At 56.3% G+C, this 24,344-nt stretch overlaps 1 protein-coding gene across 15 annotated transcripts in view; it reads left to right on the forward strand.

Moving 5' to 3' along the window:
* Positions 1-4,119: 4,119 nt before the first annotated feature.
* CCDC102A (coiled-coil domain containing 102A) overlaps positions 4,120-24,344 on the forward strand; it is a 29,428-nt gene continuing 9,203 nt past the window's right edge. For 11 of the 15 annotated variants that reach the window (XM_049702825.1, XM_049702813.1, XM_049702814.1 and 8 more), the window contains exons 1-8: positions 4,612-4,745; positions 12,322-13,072; positions 15,249-15,475; positions 17,107-17,215; positions 19,492-19,608; positions 19,959-20,168; positions 21,605-21,775; positions 22,672-22,775. In XM_049702825.1, coding sequence (XP_049558782.1) covers positions 12,482-13,072; positions 15,249-15,475; positions 17,107-17,215; positions 19,492-19,608; positions 19,959-20,168; positions 21,605-21,775; positions 22,672-22,775 — 1,529 coding nt within the window. In that variant the 5' untranslated portion in view covers positions 4,612-4,745; positions 12,322-12,481. Of the gene's footprint in view, positions 4,247-4,611; positions 4,746-4,779; positions 4,991-7,556; positions 7,704-12,321; positions 13,073-15,248; positions 15,476-17,106; positions 17,216-19,491; positions 19,609-19,958; positions 20,169-21,604; positions 21,776-22,671; positions 22,776-24,344 lie in introns of those variants that run through there. The other 4 variants (XM_049702816.1, XM_033419015.2, XM_033419014.2 and 1 more) reach the window with 4 other exon arrangements.

Below are 24,344 nucleotides of genomic sequence, written 5' to 3' on the forward strand. Positions count from 1 at the left end.
GAAGCCCTCAGGTTTCACAGATGGGGTGCCTGAGGCCTTGGGAGGACAAGAGTTACCCAGTGCAGAGCCCTTTGGAGAAAGGGCTCACTGGGAGCAGAGCTCAGAAAACATGGCCAGAACTGTGAGGCTAGAAGGCCGGCCAGCTTCTCCTTGAGCCAGGGGTCTGGACCAGCCTGTCCTACATCAGTCACCTCGTCCACAGAACCCTAAGCAACAGGGGGAAGTGTCTGTGTGTGTTGGTGGGGAGACAGGGTGCTCTCTCTTGCCAGGGCCCCAGCCAGACTCCCTGGGAAAATTCTGACTCAAGAATGTGCTTTTCTACCCCCAAGGCTGTGATGGGGATGCAGCAACAGGGAGAAAGAAGCAGGTCCCAACATGGTCTCCCTCTTCTCTGCCCCAACACTGGAGGCCTTGCTGTATCTGCTCAACCACAGCCCACAGGTAGCTCAGGTGGCCTCTGTGCGGGGAAGGAGGGGAGCTGCTCCTTGCAGGGCAGGGAGATTTAGGGGAGGCGCAGGCCCACCCCAGCTGCAGTGCAAAGACTTTGCAGGGACACCCGTGTGTCTGTGCCCTGACCACTCGGCCACACTCCTGCTGGGTGACTTGGACAAACACTTGCCCTCCTCCACACTTTGGTTTTCTGTGGCCATGATGAAGCCCTTGACCTCTAGGCCCTTCCTTCCTTTCCAAGGTCTCCTGGCCACCTCTAGGGTTACAACACCAGCAGCTGCTCTCAGGGCCCAGGAGGAAGCCCTGCTCACCCCAAAAGCCCCTCTATTTTCCATCCTGGATCTGTGCTAGCCTTACTATGCACCGCCTCAATTGGGGGTGCCAGTTACATAACCCTGCCCTCCAGATCCTGGAACTCACTGCCAAGACACTCCCCAGCTCAAAAGCCAGCAGTGGCTCCCATTGTCTTCACGGTCTAGCCCCATCCAACTTCTACTTCCAGCCAGTTCGGGATGTGCTTGCCATGTTCATCCCCATCTCCCTGCTCTGTTCCTGCTCTGACACACACATGCCTGGGTGGCACGCTAGCTCCTCTCCATCCCTTAGGGCCCAGTCCTGCCTACTCTGGGAAGCCTTTCCTGACTCCAATTCCCCTATAAAACATTCCAGATGCTTCCGCTTTAGGAGGTGTGTCAGGTCCTTGTTCAGTCCCCCTGGCAGGGAGGAAGGCAAGCCACTTCCCACTCCCCAGCCTGGGAGAGCCACACCCCAGCCCTAGTGAAGTGTCTCTCCACATGGGGGCTGCTCCCCCGGTGATCTGTGAGAGGGCAGTAAGTGGCACCCCGGACAGGCCTTTAGATAAACTACTGAGTCACACCATGAAAAAGTCATTTACTTTTCAGTCTTTCTCGATCCCGGTGGCAACCAGAAGCGCCCATTTAGAACTAAATTGTCTCTAACCTCTTTCTACCACTGCCTTCTGTCCTTTTGATTTTCATTCTTCAACCTTCTATTGGACATAGAAAACAAGACACCTGATTTTTAGGGATTTTTTTACGGTGGCAAAATATGCAAGAAATTTACCATTTTAGCCATTTTTGAGTATACGGTTCAGCGGCATTAAGTACATTCATATTGCAACCATGGCCACCTTTCATCTTCAGAGCTTTTCCACCTCCAGAAACTGAAACGCTGCACCCGTTAAACGCTAACTCCCCATTCCCCACGCCCTACAGCCCCTAGTAACCACCACTCTACTTTCTGTCTCTGTTTGGCTCTAGGAACCTCATTTAAACGGAATCATACAATATTTGTCCTTTTGTGACTGGCCTGTTTCACTTAGCATGATGTCCTTATGGTCAATCCATGCTGTAGCATATGTCAGAATTCCCTTTCTTCTTAAGGCTGAATAATATTCCTTTGAATGTATAGAGCACATTTTGTTTATCCATTCATCCACCGACAGACACTTGGGTTGCTTCTACCTTCTGGGTATTATGAATAATGCTCCTATGAACATGGGTGTACAAATTGTATCCCTTTTTAAAAGAGAGAAAGTTTCTAGCTAGACTAGACTGATGATGTTGTTTATTTACATGATGTTTATTTTTATGACTTTCTTCTAGTTACAGCACCTGATAACACATTTCCTATTTAGCCTAAAATACACGTCTGTCCTGAAAAAAGTGAAATGATTTAAAGAAAAACACTAAGTAAATAATAGCACAAGTGCTATATGTTGCTGGCAAAAAGTGGCGGCAGAGACACAGGCCGGAGAACTGCGGAAGTGTGGGAAATACTAACACAAGCCTCAATCAAAACCCTCCTGTGCTAAATTGGGGAAAGAAACCCCTCAGGGGCCATTGGGAGGCTGACACCAGATTAGCGCTGCATCCAGAAGACTGCCAGGAGGGGTGGTTTTAGCAAAAGGAATGAGAATGGGAAAACTGAAAGTCAGATCTGGGCTCTGAGACCTCCCAGCCGTGTGACCTGAGTCTGTCACCGGGCTTCTGATCTGAGGATCACATTTCTCACTGTGAGATGGTGGTAACAACACCCAGCTCATAGGAGGGCTATAAGACTGAGTTAATTCATGTGAACTCCCAAGCCTATGGTCAACACACAGCTAGGGTCTATGAGCGGGCAGTTCTCACCTCACCCCCTGCAAGAGACACCCCAGGACAGTATATTTGTTTCTTTTCTTGAGAGAGAGCCCTATTGTGATGATGTTATAATTGGAGCTTAGGTTCATCATCAACTCAGCCTCCTCCACCTTCACTATCTGTATCCCCACCTCCAGAAAACTCTGGTAAAGAACTCTAGACTCTTGGTCATGGCTGTCCTTACTGGCTGTGAAACTTTGGGTAAGGCTGAGCCAAGAGCCTCAATGAGCATTTCCCCAAGTTTAAAATGGGGATGTTCCAGTCCTCTGAGTACTCAATATCTGAATCTCTCAGGTCCAAAATACACACAGTAAGCAAAGGCCAGCCACTGCAACATTTACAGGTTAGTTCCCTCTCAACCACCACATATCCCCACCCAAATCAGTCCCTAGCTGACTGTCAGATGCTATTAACATTTAACCACGCAAATACAAAGCAAATGGTTATGAGTGAAACTGCAAATCTTGCAAAAAGCGTGAGATTTCATGAAGTTGATGGAAGTGATGCCGTGGAAATGGAGCAGCAGCTGACCACAGAGGAAGAGAACTTCTGTAAGAGAAATGACCAAGAACTTCCAGAGAGAACTGTTTGACTATCAAAGGATTCATAGTGAGCCTTGGGAGTGAAACCCCAAATACTTCTGCAAAAACTGATCCTCTTGCTGCAAAGAGCCAATACTTTGTTCATTCTAACGCATGCATGATTGCAACCATAATCTAAATACAGGCATACCTTGGAGATATTTCAGGTTCGGTTCCAAGTCACCACAGTAAATCAAATATTGCAGTAAGTCGAGTCACACGAATTTTTTGGTTTCCCAGTGCCTGTAAAAGTTATGTTTACACTATACTGTAGTCTAGTAAGTGTTCAATAGCATTATGTCTAAAAAAACCTTTTTAACTTAAAAATCTTTATTGCTAAAAAATGCTAACCATCATCTGAGCTTTCAGCAAGTCATAAACTTTTTGCTGGTGGAAGGTCTGAAATATTTTGAGGGTTATCAAACGGTGACACAGAGACTCGAATTAAGCACATGCCGTTGGTGCCAACAGACTCGCTCTAGACAGGGTTGCCACAAACCTTCAATTTGTTAAAACAAAACATCTTGTGAAGGGCAATAAAAAGAGATGTGTCTCTACTGTTAATTACCGGTTCAAACTAATTTATCTTCTTCATTTTTAGTTTCTTTTCCCATGTAAAGTCCCAATACAGCAATATACCTCTCTGAACTTCTGGTCCTCTTTTTAGACGGATTCACCTCAGTGGCCTTCCAGCGGACAGGATGTGGTAAGAACAGGGCCGCCAGGCGCCCGCCTCCCCATCTCGCCAAAACCGAAAACACTCACTCGCAAGGGAGGAAGTCCCAAAGTGGAAGGGGCACGCAAGGGCCCCAGAAGGTAATTGCCCGGGACCGCGCCGTCAACTGCGGCCCTACCCTTCGCAGGAAGTACCCTGGCACATCAGAGAAAACCTCCGTCCGGCGGGCCAAGTGCCCCATCACACTTCTCAACACGCGCGAGGTTACTCTGGCCAATCCTTCTGTTGTACAAAGGGAAAACTGAGGCCCGATGAGGGGCAGGGACTTGCTCCTCCACGTCCACTCGGTGGCAGAGCTGGCACTGGGAAGAATGCAGGTAACAAAAGTGAACACTTGGTAAACACGCTCCACGTGCTGAGCCCGGGACAGCCGGTGCCCACTTCAGCTGCTGGGCGGCTAGTATGTCACTGGCGCAAGGAGAAACCTGAGGCGGGAAAGCCGAGCCCCGCGGGCGCCCCCAGACCATGCCTTCCTTCCCCCCTACTCTCGGCCCCCATGCTGGGGTGGGGCCTATGTCGGGGTCCGGCACGCTCTGTGCTGATCCCGCCGGCTCGGCCCGCACCCCTCGCCCCAAAGTTAGGTTTGGGTCCCCCACCCCACCAACTAGGACGGCCAGGGTCAGAGCCAGTCCGCAACCCGCCGGGGCCCCACCGCCCCCGCCCCGCCGACTCCTCTCCCTCCCCTCCCCCCGGGAGGGAGGAGGAGACTCCGCGGCCCTCCCTCGGCCCTCCCGGCGGCGGCCGCAGCAAGCCCCGTGCCCGCTCCGCCCATCCGCGGCGGGTCGGACGTCCGGAGCCCGCGGGTCCCCGGCCGAGGTGAGCGGGGCCGCCAATGCAGGAGACCGAAAGCCACTGCGTCCCGGGAACTCCCTCCAGGCCGCGAACTTTCCGCGGGAGGGAAGGGGTTAAGTTGGGGGCGTGTTGGAGTAGAGGAGAGAAGCTGGGGCTCTCGCATCCGCAGCAACCCCCAGACTCGGAGCAGAACTTCCTAGCCCCCTCCCCGGGTTCCCCCACCTCCTGGGGCCCGGGCCTCGGGAGTGAAGGGGCTGCGGGAGTTGGGGGTAAGGCAGGGCCGCCCTCGGAATGCACTGGGCCGGGGCCGGACGGGAGGGGGGCGCCAGCGGGCGGGGGCGGAATTTGGAACTCTCCCGGGGGACCCAACGTGGTCACCATGGCGAGTGCGGGATGGACGGGCGGCGCGGTCCAATCGGAGCGCGGCGCCACTGCCCCAGGCCTGCGGCGGCTGCCAATAAGGGACCGCGTGGTGGGGTGGGCGGGACCGCGTCTCGAGGGGCCGGGAGACCCTCCTCCCTTAGCCCGCCGCTCGGGTGAGCTGGGAGGCTGGGGAGGGGGCAAGGAAGAGAGGTCTAAGGCGGCTCGCGGTCGTGGGAGGGCAGAAGGGGAATTTCTGGAAGGAGTAGGGGCAGGTGGAACGACGGCTCAGTGCTAGGAGAAGGGAGTGGGCCTCGGTTGACCCACCGTTCTGATTGTACGAACGACTGGTGTCCGGCAAGCCCGTTCCCCATCCGGGGCTTCACTTTTTCTGTCTTAAGTGTCGGTTATGTAGGGCTGTTGTGGAGCTTGGATTAGTTCGTATTGGCGCAGATTTTTCCCACTTGTTGGACAAAGCTTTTAGGTATCTTGTTAGTGCCTCTCCCCATCCTACAAGTAAGGAAACAGCCTCAGAGAGGGCACGGACTTGCAGATAGCACACAGCATAACAGAGGCAGAGATGAGACTCGTGGGAAGTCTGCTGTACAAGAGTGAATAGTTCAAGGAGTTGCTCAGAGGCCCGGGGCAGGGGTCCGCCCCCATGAAAGGCTCCCATCCTCTGCCAGCTATGTTTGGCCACTTGGCCTGATGACTGAGGACCCCACTGTGTAGGTGGTCCCAGGGGCATCTTGCTCCTCAGGTGATCACGACCCAAGAGGGGAGGCATCCCGTCCCAGCATTCTAACACCCCACCCCCAGCCCTACTTTGCTGCTGGTCCTCTATGTGGATGTGGACCAGTAGCTGTACCTCTGGGTCTCAGTTGGCCCATTTATAAAGAAGGGAGTTCTGATCGGTGATTTAGGATATCTGTGGCTCCTCGATATGAGATGGGGGTACCTGGGAACAGGCCAGGGGTGGCCACCCCCTCGGGCTCCGTTTCAACCTGCAGGCTCCCTCCCTCCTTCTCAGTCCTCTCCTGGAGGTCCAGTGACTGGAGCGTGGGCAGCAGGTCAGAGGGACAGGCGCCCACAGTTTGTGGGCTGACCAGCCTTGGACCCTGCACTTATCCAATCAGGCCGTCCTTTGTGGTTTCCTGCTGGGCTCTGCTCCCTGCCCACAGCCAGGCCTGTGGCCACACGCCAGCCCTAGAGCCCCACCTGAAAGGTTCTGGGAAAACATAGAGGGTTTCTGAGCTAGAGGGAAGAGTAGGGCCACCAGGCGCACCGGCCCCAATCCCCTAAACTGAGCCCCATCTAGGCCTCAGCATTGCTTACTCTCCTCACTAGATATGAGTCATCTAAACATGCTAAGGGCGAAACACAAAGTTGTCCCCCTGTGAGTCAGGCTTCCTCAGATAAAATGCCTGATCCTTGACCTGGCCATGAGATGACCTCTCACTGTGACCTTGGCCTCAGACAGACTCTGACACCTACCTGGCTCAGAGCCTGGCCACAAAGTGACTCCTGATCCTTAGGATGGCTCAACCCTCCCAGGTTATAGGCAACCCTTAACTGTTCATTTTCCATCCATCAACCTGGGAAGCATTTATGCAGCATCTGGGCCCTGTGCTGACAGCCAGCGAGACCAAGATGCCCTTGTGGACTTCACAGTGTGGCAATTGCTGAAGAACAGGGAGGTGCCAGTGCTTTGGGAGCACTAACATACTCTGTGTACAAGGTCAGGGAAGGCTACCCAGAGGAGACGTATCCCAAAGTAGGTCTTAAAGGATGCATAGGAGTTTGCTGCTGGAGAAAGAAAGGAGAAACAAACGTTCCAAACAGGTCCATGAGCAGCAGGAACCGCTGGTCACTTTGTGTAGACAGGGCTGGTGAGGGCCTAGCCTGAGGCAAATATCAGATCAAAACATTATGGTTTCTGTCCTATGAGTGGCCAGCCGCTGCCTGGAGCAGTGAGGATGGCTGCAGGGATGGGGTTCAGGGGCTCTGAGTCCCGCGTGGCCCCGCTGCCCAGCTCAGGGGATGTGAAGTCATGGTTCAGCCTTCTGCTCTCCACCCCACCAGTCAACTTGGAGTAAATCTTGTATGCAGGGCCTGTCCTAGTGGCTCTGGGTGGCGCAAATGTCCTACCTGGGTTGGGGGAAGCCTGGACTGCAAGAAGAGAGAGGGCAGCTGGCCAGGTCTGGCTGCGGAAGGTTATGGGGCTCTGCTCCCGGGCAGAGAGTGAGGCTGGGGGGGCCAAGGTGTTTCCTGGAGGGGTAGAACTGAGCTTGAAGCGTGGGTGGGTTTAGAGGCTGAGGGGGGCATCCCAAGTGGGGGAACAGCCTGGGGAACAAACCCTGAGGATTCAAGCAGGAATAGACCCGTCTGGCTGGTGGGAGGCAAGAGAGGGGAGGGTGGGTGGGAAAGGCTCTCTGGGCCTGTGGAGGCTGGTCCCTCCTCCACCTAATCCTTGGGAGGTGGTGACACCCTGCAGAAATCAGGAGGCCACCCCACACATATCTGCGCAACCCTGGGGAAGAAGGAGCTGAGCCTGGTGGGGTAGGGCAGCTGGAGCCTGTCTCTACAACCGCAAGCTGAACCTCTGTGTGGCATCAGCTCTCGGTGAGTGTGTACGTTACCAGGGCTTGGTGTGTGTGTGTGTGTGTGTGTGTCCGTCCATGTCCCCAAGGCTGTGTTGTGTGAGTGGGGTGGGGGTAGGGGTGAGGGGAGGCGTTGCTGGGCAGAGTCTAGCTGCCCTTGAGTGTGTGTGCAGGGCTCCTGGTGTGCTGGGGAGTAGGCTTCTCCAGAAAACTGACCTTGGGCTCCCACCCCCGTGCCTTTACATGTGCGCGCACACACACCCTTCAGGGGACCCTGGGCCTGCAGGAGGGAAGGTGGGAGGGCTGTTCAGAGCCCCTCTGTCCCCACTGCTCCCCGCCACCAGCCCCCGGGAGGGGCCGGGCCAGGCTCCTGGGGAGGGGAACAGGAGCTGAGTCTGGAGCCCACCCCTGCCTTTAGTGTGGGCGCCTGGAAGCCATTAGGGGCCGGGGTGGCGCCTGCCCTGCCCCTGCGCGACAGGCTTGGGATTCCTGGAAGGACTGGGCCACCGCTCCCTGCCAAGCCCCATGCCAGGCCTGGCAGCTCCCAGAGTGTCAGAGAGAATGTGTCAGTGCGCCCCCGCCCCCGCCCCCCTCTCAGTTTAGGGGCTGCAGGACAGGCCCAGCAGACAGGGGCCCGGCCCTGAGCACCCCCTCCTCACCACCCCCCGTCCCCCATTCCCAGCACAGCTCTGGTGGGGCTGCCTGGGCTGCCTGCCGGGCTGGCACTCGGGTTTCCTGCCTCCTTCCCCTACCCCGTAGGCTCTCACATTGTTTTTCTTTTCCAAGAGCTTCTCCATGTGGAGCTGGGCCAGGAAAATGGGGCGAGGAGGAGTGTGCGTGTCCGTGTATGTGTTCGTGTGTGTGTGCTTGTCTTAGGGGTGAATATGTATCTTTGCATGTCCCTGTGTATCCATCTTTGTGGGCATGTATATGTCTTCAGGTGTGTCTGTAACTGTATCTACAAGGGAGCGTCTCTCTGTGCATACATACAGTTGTGTGTGCATATGGGGCCATTTCTGAGTGTGCGTGTGTCTGCCCGTGTCTCTGTGTCTATATTTACATGTATGGGATTGCTTGTGTGTCTGCAGTTGTGTGTCTGGGTGTGCACATGTCTGTGAATGCACATGGAATCTAGGCCAGCCACCTCATTGCACAGTTGGAGAGAGTGAGTCACAGTGGGCACTCAGCCTTCCAGGGATCCCGTGGGGAGTCAGGGGTGTACAGGGACCTGGAACCTAGGTCTGTATGGCTGTGTCTGTGTACATAACTTTGTGCAGTTGTTACTGGGGTTGATACATGCATGTTTGTGTGTCTGGAACTATGGGTGGTGACAAGGCATCACCAGTTACTCATATGTCCCAAACTTGGATGATTAAAATGCAAATTCCCAGCCCCACACCTACTGAACATGATTCTCTGGAGGGTGAGGCCCAGGAACTGCATTTTAAGCAAGTGTCCAGGTGAATCTGAAAGACTCCTTGATCTAGAAGCGCTGGCCTCCCTCACCTCTCACCCCAGTTCTACAGGCGGAGAAACTGAGGCCCAGTACATGGGGCAGTGGTTTACATGAGGTTGGTGACAGAGCTGGGCCCAGAACTGGTGCCTGGTGAAGGCAGACAGTAAACAAACAGCAAATGCACTAGAGAAATGTAGTAGGATCACTGATCAATGCTGAGGAACTATGACACTGATGGTCATGAATTGAAACTGACACTGGTCCACACAGTGGTGTAAAACCTGCGATGCCTGGTTATAGGGGTGAGGGCAGGAGCAGGCAGAGCGGTGGAGGCGACCAGGGTTGGCGTTGCCTGAGAGACAAGAACAGGTGAGACAGCTAGGGCACTCAGGGCATTTGTGAGGACGAGGTTGCGACCGTGGCACGTAGCAAGGAGAGAAGGAACAGGGTGGGCAGTGGGGACAGTGAACAGGCGGGGCGATCGGTAGGCTGTAGCTCCTTTGGAGATTGAAGAATTTTTGGTGTTGGTTCCCTGGAGGGAGTGAGCTTGGAACTGACTCTTGAGAGAAGTCACAGGTATTGGTAATGACAAAGGTTGTGGCCACTGGCATGATCAGGTTTGTGTTTTAATTTTTTTAATATAAATTTATTTATTTATTTTTGGCTGCGTTGGGTCTTCGTTGCTGCACAGGCTTCTCATTGCAGACTGCTTCTCATTGCAGTCTCTTGTCGCGGAGCACGGGCTCTAGGCGCGCAGGCTTCAGTAGTTGCGGCACGTGGGCTCAGTAGTTGTGGCTCACGGGCTCTAGAGCAGAGGCTCAGTAGTTGTGGCGCATGGGCTTAGTTGCTCCGCGGCATGTGGGATCTTCCCGGACCAGGGCTCGAACCCGTGTCCCCTGCATTGGCAGTGGATTCTTAACCAGTGCGCCACCAGAGAAGTCCCAGGTTTGTGTTTTTAAAAACTCACTCTGGCTGCTGCTCTTGAGAATGGATTTGAAGGAGGCAAAAGGGGGCAGGGGGATGGGGCAGGGAGGGCGGTGGCTGCAGTCTCCCAGGTGGGAGATGATGGTGGTGGCCTTGACAGGTTAGTGGCTGAGGAGGAAGAAGGTGGATAGATCCACGTGATGTGTGGCAGACAGACTGACATGACTTGGAGGTGGGGAGAAAGCAGATTCCAGGATGTTCCCACAGCGTGAAGGAGTAAGGAAATGCTCTTCTCCCAGAGGGGACATCCAAAAGGAGGATCCAATAGTGGGGAGAGTGGAGACGGTGAATCCCATCCGACCAAGCTGAGTCTGAGTTGTCTGAGGGACATGCTGGTGGTTTGGGCGATTCTGGAGGGCAGCCTGGGGTGGAGAGAGAGATTCAGGGTTATTGAGGACATGGCGAGATGGCTCAGGCAGGGGCAGCCAGAGAGGAGAAGGGGGCAAGGACTGGATGACACCAGCACTCCAGGGAAGGTGATGGGGAACAGCTGGAGAAGAGGAGGAAAACCCGGAGAACACCCTGGGAGAGAGTGATGCAAGAAGGGAGGGATGGAAGGTGCCCAGAGCTAGAGAGGGCACACCTGGGAGGGCTAAGATGTGCCCAGTGGGTAGGGCAGGGGAGCCGGAAGCCAGCCTGGCAAGGCCTGATGAGAGAGAGAGAGGGAGGTGGACAGGGTGGAGACAGCAAGTGTGGACCTCTCTGGATGGGCCTTGAAAGGGAGGAGACAGAGAAGTGAGGTGGAAGTGCCAGGAGAGACTTTAGCAGGTGGGGAAGGCCCCCTGGAGAGGCATCACTGGCAGGGGTGGGAGAAGCTGGATGTGGGAGGACTTTGACCCAAGGAGGGAGAGCCCCGCTGTCCTCTTAGGGGCAGAGAGGAGGGGGCCGTGGGGCTTGGGGCAGGACAGGGAGGGAGTGCCAGCCTGACAGCTTCTCTTTTCACTGCAAACTCTGACATTAGATCACCTGCCAAGAGTGAGGGGCTTAGAGGCCAGAGGAGGGTGAAGAGGTGACACAGAGCGTTGGCCAGACAGTGTTGGGACACTGTTCCGGATTGCTGAGAGCCCCACCAGCAGTGCCCTGGTGGGTCCCTGAAAAAAGGAAGAGATGGCAATCAGGGCAGGGCCTTAGGGGCCGGGGTGAGGATCTGTGGGACAGGCCCAGCTGGATGGGGAAGGAAGTACGAGATGCCCCGAGGGGCTGCTCCTGGGGGTCAGCACAGAGCCACATGGAGGGAGAGTGTGGCAGGTTGGGGATAGAGAGGGGCATGTGTCTCACTTATTTTAAAGGGGACGTGGCCCGTGAACAGCAGAGCTCAGCGGCAGGCATGGGGGGCACCTCACCACACCGCACCGCCACCATCTAGACACCGGCTTATTTCTGTCGTACCACCAGTGCGTGCAGGTGTTCACCACACCTGCCCCAGTGTTTGCATTTGGACTTCTGGGTGCTGTATCTGGATTAACTCCAGGGCTTAACTTTGCTGAGCCTCCCTTTCCTCTTCAGTAAATGTCTATAATTTCCCCCAAGTCTGTTGAGAGGATAGTTCACATAGCCATGGTGCCTGGGCCTCCATAAATGTCACTGTCATTGTCATCAGTGCTGGGACAAAGACCAGGAGGCAGCCCCTGCCCTCAGCAAACTCACAGCCTGGGGTCAGGATGGGGAGCACACAGGGACACAGATAAGTGGTACAGTGAGATTGGCTAGTGGAGACATGGGCTGGGGCTGACCACCTGGCCTGAGGGGGTCCGGGAAAACTTCTTGAAGAAGGTGATATCTCAGATAAGTTTTAAGGATGAGAAGCGTTAGCCCAGTGCAGGAAGAGGCTGGGAGGGGACTCCTGGCGGCAGGGCCAGCATGGAAGCATGCAGCATTCCGGGTGGAGAGAGAATAGTATAAGCCATTCGCTGTGTGAGATGGGACCTGAAGGTCAGGGACAGCAGATCAAGGTTTCAGATCAGCTGCAGCTGCTGCAGGGTGAAGGGACTCAAGGGGGGAGTCTGGAGGCCAGTGAGGAAGCGGTTGCAGGCCCTTGCTCACCATTCCAGCCTCACTGGGGCTTCTGGAGGTGACCATTTTCACTCCTCCCACCTTTGCCCATGCTGTTCCCTCTGCCGGTTACTCCCTTTCCATGGCTGAGCTTAAGGATATGGACGGATGGTAGCCACCTCCTAATAATGGTTGTGTTCTCCCACAGGTTGGAGGAGGCATCCCCCGCCCCGTGGCCGGGAGAGCAGCGGGTAGCAGTGGCCATCATGCACAGTGGTATCGCGTCCGCCGCGCGCGCCCCGCGCCGCCTCTGAGTCTGGGAGTTCCAGCCCAGGGCCCGAGAGCCTGCCCGCCCCCGCGGCCACACCATGAGCCACGGGCCGAGCCCCCGGCTGGCCGAGTCCCCGCAGCTGTCGAAAGGCAGCCTCCTGACCATCTTGGGCAGCCCGTCGCCCGAGCGCATGGGGCCGGCCGACTCGCTTCCGCCCACGCCGCCGAGCGGCACGCCCTCGCCCGGTCCGCCTCCTGCTCTGCCGCTGCCGCCGGCGCCCGCGCTGCTGGCCGACGGGGACTGGGAGAGCCGTGAGGAGCTGCGGCTGCGGGAGTTGGAGGAGGCGCGCGCGCGGGCGGCGCAGATGGAGAAGACCATGCGCTGGTGGTCGGACTGCACGGCCAACTGGCGCGAGAAATGGAGCAAGGTGCGCGCCGAGCGCAACCGCGCGCGCGAGGAGGTGCGCCAGCTGCGCCAGCGTCTCGACGCGCTCACCAAGGAGCTGGCGGGCGCGCGGCGCGAGCGCCAGGAGGCGCAGGGCGAGTGCGAGGCGCGGGGCCGCGAACTGGCGCGGCTGCGGGGCGCCCGGGGGGTCATGGACAGGACGCCTGACGGTCCCGAGACCGAGCCAGAGAGGGAGCAGGAGCCAGTGCGCGACGTCGGGTCGGAGAGACCCACGGTCAGCCAGGTGCGCGGCGGGGGGGCGGGGCTGCCCCAGGTGCGCGGCGGGGGGGGCGGGGCTGCTGGGCGGGGCCTTCGCGCTGGATTTTAGAAGTGGGAGGGGCTGATTGACTCGGGCAGAAGAGGTGGCCGCCTGGCTTAGAAAGAGGGGTAGTAAGGGCCGGGCCCGCAGGGAGGTTTCACTTCTTCAGGGGGTCAGGCTCTGCACTGCAGGGCCCCAGCTTACCCCCCTTCCAGAGACCGCCCGCAGGGCAGAGAGTCCCCGGTTCTGGTGGTCCCTCCACTCCCACACCTGAGTAGTCAACAGAACCAAGAAATCATCCTCTTTGAGCAGGAGCAGGTTCTAAGCACTTACCTGGAAGACATCCATTAGTAGCAGAGCTGAATCCATTCATTCGTTCGATTTGAATTTAGGGGAAGGGGGAGACATTTATGAGAGGTGTCAATCAAAGCTGAGGGGTGGGGGGTTATCCGGGCAGTGGGAGCACAGAGGAGGTCCCAGATCCAGGCTTTGAGGAGGGGGCTGCACAGAAGCTTTTCTGGAAGCAGTCCATTTAAGCTGAGACTAGGAGGATGCGGAGGAATTGGCTGTGAAAAGTGCAGGAATGCATTCCAGGTGATGGAAATTCTGTTCAAAAACCTAGAGGCTGAGAGTGCCTGGTGAGTTTGGGAAATGGCATCCACGGTTCGATGGGCACCTCCACAGGGCGCTAGGCTGTGCACGTGCATCGTCTGCTTAATTCTCAGAGCAACCCCAGGAAGTATTCCCTTTACCAACGAGAACACTGAGGCGTTGAGAAGTTAAGTACCAATGGCTCCCAGCTGGTGACTAGAGTCACTGGGAGTTGCCCCCAAGTGAACTCCAGAGCCCATGGTGATAGTCATCAGTACATCTGGAATATTAATGGTGTGTGTGGAGGGCAGCCTCCCCTGAACCAGCAGGCCTGTCACCAGAAGGCCATCTAGGGATAGAGTCCAGCCTCAGGTTGCTCCCAGCTCCGTCCCCAGGCAGGCCAGCTCCTCTAGCTAAGATTCTTGGTTGCCCCCTTTCCTCTCCTGCCTGTGGGCTAGAGTGGGCACTGCTGCCTCCTGGTGGCTGAAGCCCCTCTTCCCCAGGCCTGCATGGTGTTTGCAGTTGGGGTTCATTGCTTTTCTTCGGGGCAGGGAATGAGAGCCCCTGTATACCAGCCAGCCTCACGGCACTATTCCTGTTCTCTCCTTCTTCTGGTTATGAGTCACAGTCGACGGGGTGGCAGGTACCAGCGGTGGGAGCTCTGGAGTTGCAGTCTGAGTTTGCTCTCCAGCCCAGCCCTGTGACCCACAGCAAGTCCCTTCTTCCCTCCTTGTTTCCTCATTTGTGAATTGGAGCTTTGGACCAGGTGGCATCAGAGGCCCCCACCCAGACAGTCTGAGATACAAGAGGAGTAGAATCTCACTCCTCAGGGGGGGCCTCAGGGCCACTGTCCCAGTCTAGATAGGGAAACCAAGGGCCAGTCAGGGAAGGGGCTGGCCCAGACTCATCTGGAAAGGCTGTGGGAAAAGCCAGGCTGTAACAGAGGCCATGGGCGTCTTGGGTCTGTAGTCAGAGGCAGGCCAGGGGGCAGACAAGGGCAGAGGGGAAGGGGAGCCTGGCAGGGAGGAAGAGGCCTCAGAGTTGAGTTAATAATCCCTCGCTGCTTCCTATCTGGGAGCTGGTTCCGCTCGCAGAGGCCACCCACCTTCCTATGCATCTTTTGCCACTTCACTTATCGTGTTGCAGGTGTTTGCACCTGAAAAACGGGATCTTCGAGTGGGAATTCCTTTTGAGGGAATCTAGTCTTTATTCGTTGTAGGAATCCCTGCTTCTACATACCTTCACACCAGTGTCCCACCAAATGTTTGCATACTTCCACTGACAGGGAGCTTACCACCTATTCTGGGGACTCTTCCAGGATTCAGGGAACCTTAGTGGCTGACTCTGTGTGCACTTTTAGGCAGTGCAGGGAGAGGGTGTGTCCCTCCCTCTCCAGGGGTGGAGAAGCAGGCAGCAGAAGAGGAAACTGGGATCCAGAAGCACTGTGTGACTTGCCCAAGGTTACCCACCAAGCTGATGCCAGACCCTGGGCCTAGGAGAGGCCACGATGAAGGCCAAGAGGGTGAGGACTCAGCGACCACTGACCCCGCCTCCACCTTGGACCCCACAGGAGCTGGAGCTGGTGGAGGGCCTGCTGAAGAGCAGACCAGAGGAGCCCGAGGGCTGCTGGGAGGCACACAGCGTAGGGGCCGGGGCCTCACGGGGCAGCTCGGGCCGCCAGGAGCGTAGCCGACTGCCCTGGGAGGACACCGCCACCATCGAGGAGGATGCCTCCAAGTTGACTGCCCTGCGGCTACGGCTGGATGAGTCCCAGAAGGTGCTGCTCAAGGAGCGAGAGTAAGTCCCGGGAGGCAGGCAGGGGCCGGGGGCCGGGCCAGGCCACTCCAGGGCGTCCTCAGAATCACAGAGTGAAAATCCGTGTCTCAGAAGGTGAGATTCACTGAAGCGGAATGGTACTGTTTCAGTCTTGGGACTTTAGAACAGTGGTGCTCTGCCCAAGGACACAGTGTGAGGGTTTTTATTATTATTATTATTATTAATTCAAATAATACGTGTTGGGCATCGGGGTCAGGCTCTGCTCAGCAGTGAGGATACAGCCATCAGTAAGACCAGAAGTCCCTGCCTTCATGGGGGGAGAGTGCCGTGGGCAAAAATAAAAGCAGGGAAGAAGGGATAGGGAGATTGGGGGGTTGCAGCTGGGAATTTGGCTTTGGACGTGTTGAGTTTGAGATGGCACGGAGGCAGTTGGGGACATGAATGAATCTGGAGTTTGTGAGACGGGTCTGGGCTGGAGGTAAAAACGCAAGAGTCATTGGCAAGTAGATGATACTGAAAGCCGTGAGCTGGGGTGAGAGTGGATAGGGAGGTGGCCAGAGGATGGGGCCCTGAAGCTGACCAAGTTCAGAAGAGGGAAACAGCAAAGGAGACGGGAGAAGAGAGCCAGTGGGGGGCAGAGAAAGCAGGAGAAACTGTGTCACGGAGGAGGGAGTGATCAGCTAGTCAAGTAGGAAGAGGACTGAGCACTGACCAGTGGATTTAGGACGTGGAGGTCACCAGTTACCTTGATCGGGGCACAAGCCCGATTATGATGAATATTTTGTAACACCCTCTTTTCTGTCCAGAAACTAAACACAAAGATAGTTTAACTTAACTACACACAGAAGTCTTTTAAAAATCAACATAATGCCCTTGTGAAGATAGAGGCAGAGATAAGCCGAGGAACACCAGAAATTGTCAGCAAACCACCAGAAGCCAGGCGAGAGGCATAGAACAGATTTCCCCTCACACCCCCCTCACGTGGAACCAACCCTGCCAACACCTTGGTCTTAGATTGGAGCCTCCAGAACTATGAGACAGTACCTTTCTTTTAAAGCAAAACAAACAAAATTCAACCTATTGTACAAACTGAAATGTAAAGAAATACTAGACTTCCAGAACGGGAGACCAGCATGGTGTGGGGTTGGTCGTAAAGCACTGTGTGCTGGGGCCAGATACCACGCTTGTTACCCACAGCGCCTCCTTCATGTTCAGGACAGAGTGCAGGGTGGGGGTCACGAGAACACGTGGGACTGCAACCCAGTGCTGATGACAAGACGGGACCCGTCCTTCAGAGAGTCACTGGACAGTGTTTCCCAGCTTTTCCAACTGCAAAGCTGTGTGTTCAAACCAAGCCTACATAAAACAGATAGGAAGAAATGGGGGTCTCATTTGGCACATGAGCCCAGGGCCCAGTGCCCTGGAGGCCCGGTCACTCCACACTGGGAGCTGGGCACCTGTAGCTGTGCAGAGGGTGGAGCTCCAGAAGAAATGCAAAACCAGGGTGCCTGCCGCAGAGTGGGGCGCCAGGGCCTTGAATGCAGAGGCAAGCACTTTGGACATGGGATTGACAGGTGTAGACTACATAGGAGGACTCAGCGGAGGGCCCCAGTGGACTCACCCCCATTTATCCCTCCCTCTCCCCTCCCCAGGGATAAAATGACACTGAGCAGGAACATTGAGAAGCTGGAGGGGGAGCTCAGCCAGTGGAAGATCAAGTATGAGGAGCTGAGCAAGACCAAGCAGGAGATGCTCAAGCAAGTGAGTCCTGGAGACCACAGGGGCTTCCTGGAGGAAGCAGTGTTGCACTGCTGAATTTCAGCAGAGGGAATGGAAGAAAGAAGGGCATTCATTCATTCACTGTCACGCACCAGCCATGTGCCATGCAGTGTTCTGAGTACTGGGGCAGGCAATGTCCTTACCTTTAGGAGCTCACCTTGGGGGGGCCGTGGTGAGGGAGACCAACAGTAAGCAGGTAGATAAGTTCAGAAGGTGTGAAAGACTCAAAACACAATCAGGGAAATGAGGTGGTGGGTCATTGAAAGAAAGGCTTCTCCAAGAGGGTGACATTTGAGGCAAGAGCTAAAGTGATTAGAAGAAGCCACCCTTGAGAGGAGATAGGGGCAAAGTTCCTGGCAGAACGTACAGCAAATGCAAAGGTCCTGAGGCCAGAACAAGCCTAGTGTGTTCAGGAAATAGAGGCCAGTGTGGCTGGAGGATAGTAACTGAGAGATGAGATTGCAAGGGGAGCTAAATCCCATAGGCCTTGTAGACCAAGATGAAGGGGAGGAGTCTGGACGTTCGCTGGGCACATAGTGGGTGCAAAATCTCGCTGGAGCCTCACAGCAGTCAAGAAATCTGGGTCCTGATGTCCCCATCTTACAAATGAGGAAATTGAAGCTCCAGCTGGCAGAGAGGGGATTCCACCACTGCATTCTGGGGACTCAGGGCAGGCAGGGGTCAGGCTGGGCTTCCCTTACTGCTTCCTGTGCAGGCCCTGATGGCCACCAGGGGGCGCAGCCACCCACGGAAAGCTGGGCTGGATCCCTACTTTTCCAGAAGGCGTGAGGTTCACAGACCTCAGAACCTGAAACTGTCCTGGAAAACCTGTCTTTAAGTAGAATCTCTTTAAGGAATCTCCTAAAATAGAGCTTCCCAGACGTCACCCTCATCCTCCTGAGTCAGCATCTTTGGGGGTTGGGTCCAAGAATCTGTCTTTTTAATCTTTTCAAATTGTGTAATCTTTTGAAGAAAAGTGAGTAAGACAAAACCGTGCAGATTTACAGATACATAATTATAAAGATTCTCATTTGTATCAGGCTCTCTTCCCTCAACATTCCATATTTAAGGCTCATCCATGCCGTTGCAAAGAGCATTCATCTGGCAGTTTTCCCTGCTATACAACAGTGAATCTGCACTATTTTAAAAGCACCCCAGGTGCTTCTCATGTGACCAACCCCACACCCACAGGCAGACCCGGATTCAGATCCACTGGGTGCGTTCAGCCAGTGTTCACTGCCCTGGGCCCAGGCCATACAGGGATACAAAGGCGGGCAGACAGACACGCTGTCTGTCCTCCCAAGCTCACATTCTTGGGGGGACGGGCGTGTGTGTGGAGAAGTACCCCTTCTAGGCAGGGAGGACAGGAGAGGCCTCCCTGAGGAGGGACCATTTAGGCCAAGACCTGAGAGAAAAGTCAGCCCTTCAAGATACCTCTGAACGGGGGCACCAGGCAGAGGGAACCACACGTGTGAAGCCTGCAGTGGACAGGAACTTGTGTATTTGAGGACTAGGGAGGAGGCCGAGGTGCCCAGAGCACAGAGAGCTCAAGGGAGAGAGGTGGGAGATGCAGTTGAGGGGAGACAGGTAGGGGTCCAATCGTGCAGGGCTTTACGGGACCATAGGGAGGGGTCAGTTTTTATCTTTTTTTTTAAAAAAAATTATTATTTATTTATTTATTTTGGCTGCCTTGGGTCTTCGTTGCTGCACACGGGCTTTCTCTAGTTGTGGTGAGTGGGGGCTACTCTTCGTTGCGGTGCACGGGCTTCTCATTGCAGTGGTTTCTCTTGTTGCAGAGCGCGGTCTCTAGGTGCACGGGCTTCAGTAGTTGTGGCTGGCGGGCTCTAGAGCGCAGGCTCAGTAGTTGTGGCACGTGGGTTCAGTAGTTGCGGCATGTGGGATTTTCCCGGACCGGGGCACGAACCCGCATCCCCTGCATCGTCAGGCGGACTCTCAACCACTGCACCACCAGGGAAGCCCGGTTTATCTTTTTTCAAAGCTCCTCCTGGGCTGTTGTGGTGGAAAATGGGTTGACTGGGGAGATGAGGGGCAAGAGTGGACGCTGGGAGGCTAGATGGTAATGAGGTAAGAGGTGAGAGATGTTAGAAGAGGCAGAAGTGGTCAAGTTTGGGGTCTGTTCTAGTTACCCGGTGGCCCATTTGGGCACCACCTCAGGCTCCTTGCTGAGCCCTTATGACCAGTGCCCACCCACCAGGGCTGGTGGTCCTCACCTCACCAGGCTGTGCTGTATCATGCAGCTCAGCATCCTGAAGGAGGCACACCAGGACGAGCTGGGCCGCATGTCCGAAGACCTGGAGGACGAGCTGGGTGCACGCTCCAGCATGGACAGGAAGATGGCGGAGCTGAGGGGCGAGGTGAGGCCGCTGGGAGCGCCTGGGGCTCGAGGGACCAGGGGCCCTGCCACCATCAGTCATTCACGAAGAAGAGGGCAGGAACCAGGCCTGTACACTAAGGGGGAACCAGCCACACCCCGAGGATGCTCCAGTCTGCAGGGGGTGGGCCTCTCTCCCACACAGAGACTAGAAGCGCCCTCACATCCTGCACACCGTGAAATAAGCCCGGGTTAATTATAGCCGCTGCAGCTGGACCTGCTTCCTGGAGCCAAAAAAACGGCTGCAGGAGGAGGTGGGGAGGGGGAGCCTCCAGCTCTGGCCTTCCGCGCCCCCTCCCTGTGGACCCCTCCCCCTGTCCTGCCCTGTTGCAGATGGAGCGGCTGCAGGCGGAGAACGCAGCCGAGTGGGGTCGCCGTGAGCGGCTGGAGACAGAGAAGCTGGGCCTAGAGCGTGAGAACAAGAAGCTGCGGGCACAGGTCGGGGACCTGGAGGAGGCGCTGGCCCGGCGGCGGCGGCAGACAGCCAGCGCGCTGGACTGCGACCTGCGGGCCAGCCAGGCCGCGCTCTTCGAGAAGAACAAGGTGGGGCAGTGGGTGGCGCGGCCAGGGCTGGGGCAGAGGGCCTCCTGGGTGTCCAGCTCCACCCCGCAGGGGGCCAGGGACCGTTGAAGTAACAACTACGGACAGAGGTCGTAGTCGCCACAGCCGCGGCTCCTGCCGGGCGCCTGCTGTGGGCCAGGCTAAGTGATATCATAGTAGCTGCATTTATGGGGCACCACTGTGGGCCAGGCCCTGTGCCGGTGCTTTTTGTCCATGATATCACTTAATCCTCTCAACAGCCCTTTTATTAACCCAACAAATGTTTACTGAGCACCGTGTGTAAGCCTTGTTCTAGGTGCTGGGGACACAGCAGTGAACGGACAGGAGGGACGTGGCCTCCCCTCGTGGAGCTGGTGGCTCAGGGCGATGCAGGTGTTTTTCCCTCCCTCACACACTCACGCTGGTCACACAGCTCCGTGACTGGGCAGGAAGAGGGAAGAGGGAATACCAGGGGACCTGGCTTAGGCCCAGGTCATGGGGAGACTTCCCTGAGGCAGTGACGTTTGAGCCCAGGTCTCAAGCGAAAGCAGGTGTTGACTGGTAGTGAACTGATTCCGGGAGAGGATTCGGAAATACCATGAATGAACGTCCCATGGTGACAGGGACATGGAACTTTGGAGGAGCAGGGTGGCCGGTGTGCCTGGAGGGCGGTGGGCAAGAAGGACGTGGTAGGTGAGGCAGGAGGAGCTCAGGGCCACCTTTGAAGAGTAAGAGGTAGGTGCAAGCAGGTTGTGGTTCTCAGCGCTCACTGGCTGCTGTGTGGAAGGCGGATAGGAAGGCAAGCCGGTGGGGAGTCTGTCGCCATTTCCCGGGGCAGCGGGAGACGATGGCGGCCAGGACCAGGCTCAGGTTGGTGGAGATGGAACAAAGAGGATGGATTCAAGAGACCTTTAGGTAGTTCCTGTCCCCATTTCATGGATGCAAAAACTGAGGCTCAGAGAAATCACAGAGCTCAGGGGTGGGCAGCTCCTCTCCTGGCTGCGCATCCCCTTCCCAGCCACTCTGGCTTCTGATCTCTTTTCTTCCGACACCCACTCCCCATCTTAGCTCATCTCCAGACCCAGGGCTTTAATGCCATTTACACACCAAAGAATCCCGACTTCACCCCTCCCCAGAAAACATGACTCAGCTCAAGTAGGCTGCTGGACACCTCCATGTCATGTCCCGCAGGCGCCCCAGAGTTACATGTCCAGAGTGGAGCCACCAGTTCCACCCACCTCTTCCCTCATTGCCCCGCATGCCTTCTCACCTCACTAGACGGCACCTGTAGCCTCCAGCTGCTCAGCCAGCTCTAGTACTGGTATTTTAGACAGCAAGTGGAGAGATTCCGGGCAAGAGAGACACCGGCACCCCTAGAACTGCCTGACCTCATGGAACTCCCTCGCACGAGCCCTCCCCCGATCTCTGCTCCCCTGCAGGAGCTGGCAGACCTGAAGCATGTGCACAGCAAGCTGAAGAAGCAATTCCAGGAGAAGGTGGCGGAGCTGGCACACGCCAACCGGCGGGTGGAACAGCACGAGGCAGAGGTGAAGAAGCTGCGGCTGCGGGTGGAGGAGCTCAAGAAGGAGCTGGCCCAGGCTGAGGACGAGGTGAGCGCCTGCTGGGGCCCAAAGCACAGCCTGCAGACCTCAGCTGGGGGAGGTGGGAGTGGGGCTGCAGGGCCTTCCCATGTCGGTCCGTGCTGGGTCCCCTGGCACAAGCCTGACTCTCAAGAGGGACCCAGGATAGAGCAGGTGGGTGGGTGACAGATGGTGTGTGGGTAGGAGGATGGGAAGAAAAATGGACAGACAAGGTGGATAAGTGGTTGAATAGATTAATGGATGGATGAGTGGGTGGATATGGAGTTGGTTAAATAGAAGGACAGAAGGATAACTCCATGGATGGATGAACAGATGGATGAGGAAATAGGTGGGCAGATGGATGGGAGAGGGAGAGAGGATAGATGGATGAGATGTAACAGCAGATGTCTGATGGGTGATTGGTTGGATGGATGGATATATGGAAAGATGGATGACTGAGTGGATAGTGGAAAGATGGACAGACAGCTGACTGGGTCAGTGGGTGGAAGAATGAATGAAGAGGGAAAGAAGGACAGAAGGATGGAAGGACACAAGGGTAGGGTGAATGGGTGTCTGAAGAGATTAACGAACGGTGAGTGGTGGGTACCTCCATGAGCAGAAGGATATTCCCATGGATGAATGATCAGATGGACAGGTTCATAGGGTAGGTAGGTTGATGGGTGGGTCAGTAGCTTGGGGCGTTAGAGGATGGGGAGGTTTGGAAGGGAGGGGCAACAGGAAAGAAGAGAAGTGAAAGGGATGTTTCCCTGGAGGAGGTAGGCCTCAAAGGAGCGACAGGAATTGCTCTTGGGGAAGGTCATTCCCACAGAGGAACAGCAGGAGTGGCTGGTCCCAAGCAGATGGCGGGGCAGAGGCTGGCGCAGCCCTGGGTGACTCCCACGCTCTTGGCCCTGCTCACCCCCCAGTTGGACGAGGCCCACAACCAGGCGCGTAAGCTGCAGCGGTCACTGGACGAGCAGACGGAGCAAAGCGAGAACCTGCAAGTGCAGCTGGAGCACGTGCAGTCCAGGTGGGCCCAGCGTGCAGCCCCTCCGGGGGAGGACTCCTGGCTGGGGCTCAGAAACAGGGCAGAAGCGCTTCCAGCCGAGGGAAGCCAAGGGTCAGGGGTCAGGGTTGGAGCCCTGAGTGGGGCTAGTGGGGAAGACAGAGAAGGAAGAGATCTGGACGTCCTGGGGCCAGAATCCTGTCCCCTCCAGGCAGGAAGGGCCAGGGCCAGGAAACCGGGGAAGGGAGTGCAGGAAGTAAGACCAGCTGGGAGCCTTGGAATTGTGTCGTGTGTCCAGAGGATAGGAGGGGCGGCCAAAGAGGTCAGGCCCAACGTGGGGCAGCAGGGAGGGACAGTGGGTCTGGGGAGTCTTTGATAAGAAGAATGAGCAGGCTGGGGTGATCCTGAAGGACTGGAGGGCAGGGAACCACGGAGGAGCCCCGGCCTTGATGGTAGCCCCGACCTCCTCATCTGTAGACAGGACCCATCAGCCTCAGTGAGGGAGGACCAGAAGGTCTGGGGGACCCACCCAGCACACTCTGCATCCCTCTGCTGCCTCCCTCTCCATCACAACACCCTGTGAATGGCTCTCTCCCCCGACTCCCCTCAGAGACATGAGATGACAGATAATATCTAGTCCAAGCCCCTCCCCATTTCAGAAGCCCCCACCTGAGACTGAGTCTTCCTGTGCCGCGCCTGGGGCAGGCCCGTACCTGCGTCCTCTTATTTCATGGAATAGACAGAGCCCAGGCTCTGCAGCAGGCTGCCTGGGTGGTTGGGAATTCTGGCTCTGCACTTAGTAGCCGTGTCATTTGGGGCCACTTACTTGACCTCTCTTGGTCAGTTTGCTCATCTGTAAAATGGGGCTGATAACAGTTTTTATTACCTCTTGGTTGTGGGAATTAAATGAGCTGATCTATGCTTATAAAAGTACCTGGCACATAATAGATGCTAAATATTAGTGGAGCTTTTGTATTTGGGTCAGATATTGTGCTGTAAGAATCATGCTCCTATGAGAGAAGGAAAGGGAGAGATTTTTTTTCCTAGGGGGCTGGCAGACGAGGAAACTAAGGCACGAGAGGGTAAGTCCTTCCACAGCTACACAGCTAGTGGGTGGTCAGGCCAGATCACCGCCCCCCGCCATCTGCCGCCTGAGCCCTCATTTGCAGAGCATGTACTGTGTGTGCTGAGTTTCTGTGGCTTAGAGTACAAGCTGTGGGAGGCAGACCTGTCAGCTGTGTGACCTGGCCAGCCGAGCCTCAGTTTCCCCAGCTGCCTGGGATGCTGCCTGTAAAGTGTTGTTCAGGGGCCCAGGCATGAGCCCAAGTCAGGCTCAGTGTCTGGCCAGCTCTGCCCCGCCCCCCCACCCCGCCCCCCCAACCCCGGCCCCACCCAGCACACACCCCTCCAAAGGCCGCCTAGCCTCAGGGCTCTCCCGCAGTCTTGGCCACGTTCTCTGGGAGCCATAAACTCCCAGAGTGGGCAGGCAGGCTCTGCCCAGCCTCTCAAGTGCTTCAATCGGGGAGGGCGGGGCTGCCCGGGACCGCTGCCTCATTTTATTTCCCAACTTTTCGTGCTTTAATGTTCCGGGGA

The sequence above is a fragment of the Orcinus orca genome, chromosome 20, assembly GCF_937001465.1.
Source record: "Orcinus orca chromosome 20, mOrcOrc1.1, whole genome shotgun sequence".
Classification (NCBI taxonomy): Eukaryota; Metazoa; Chordata; class Mammalia; order Artiodactyla; family Delphinidae; genus Orcinus; species Orcinus orca.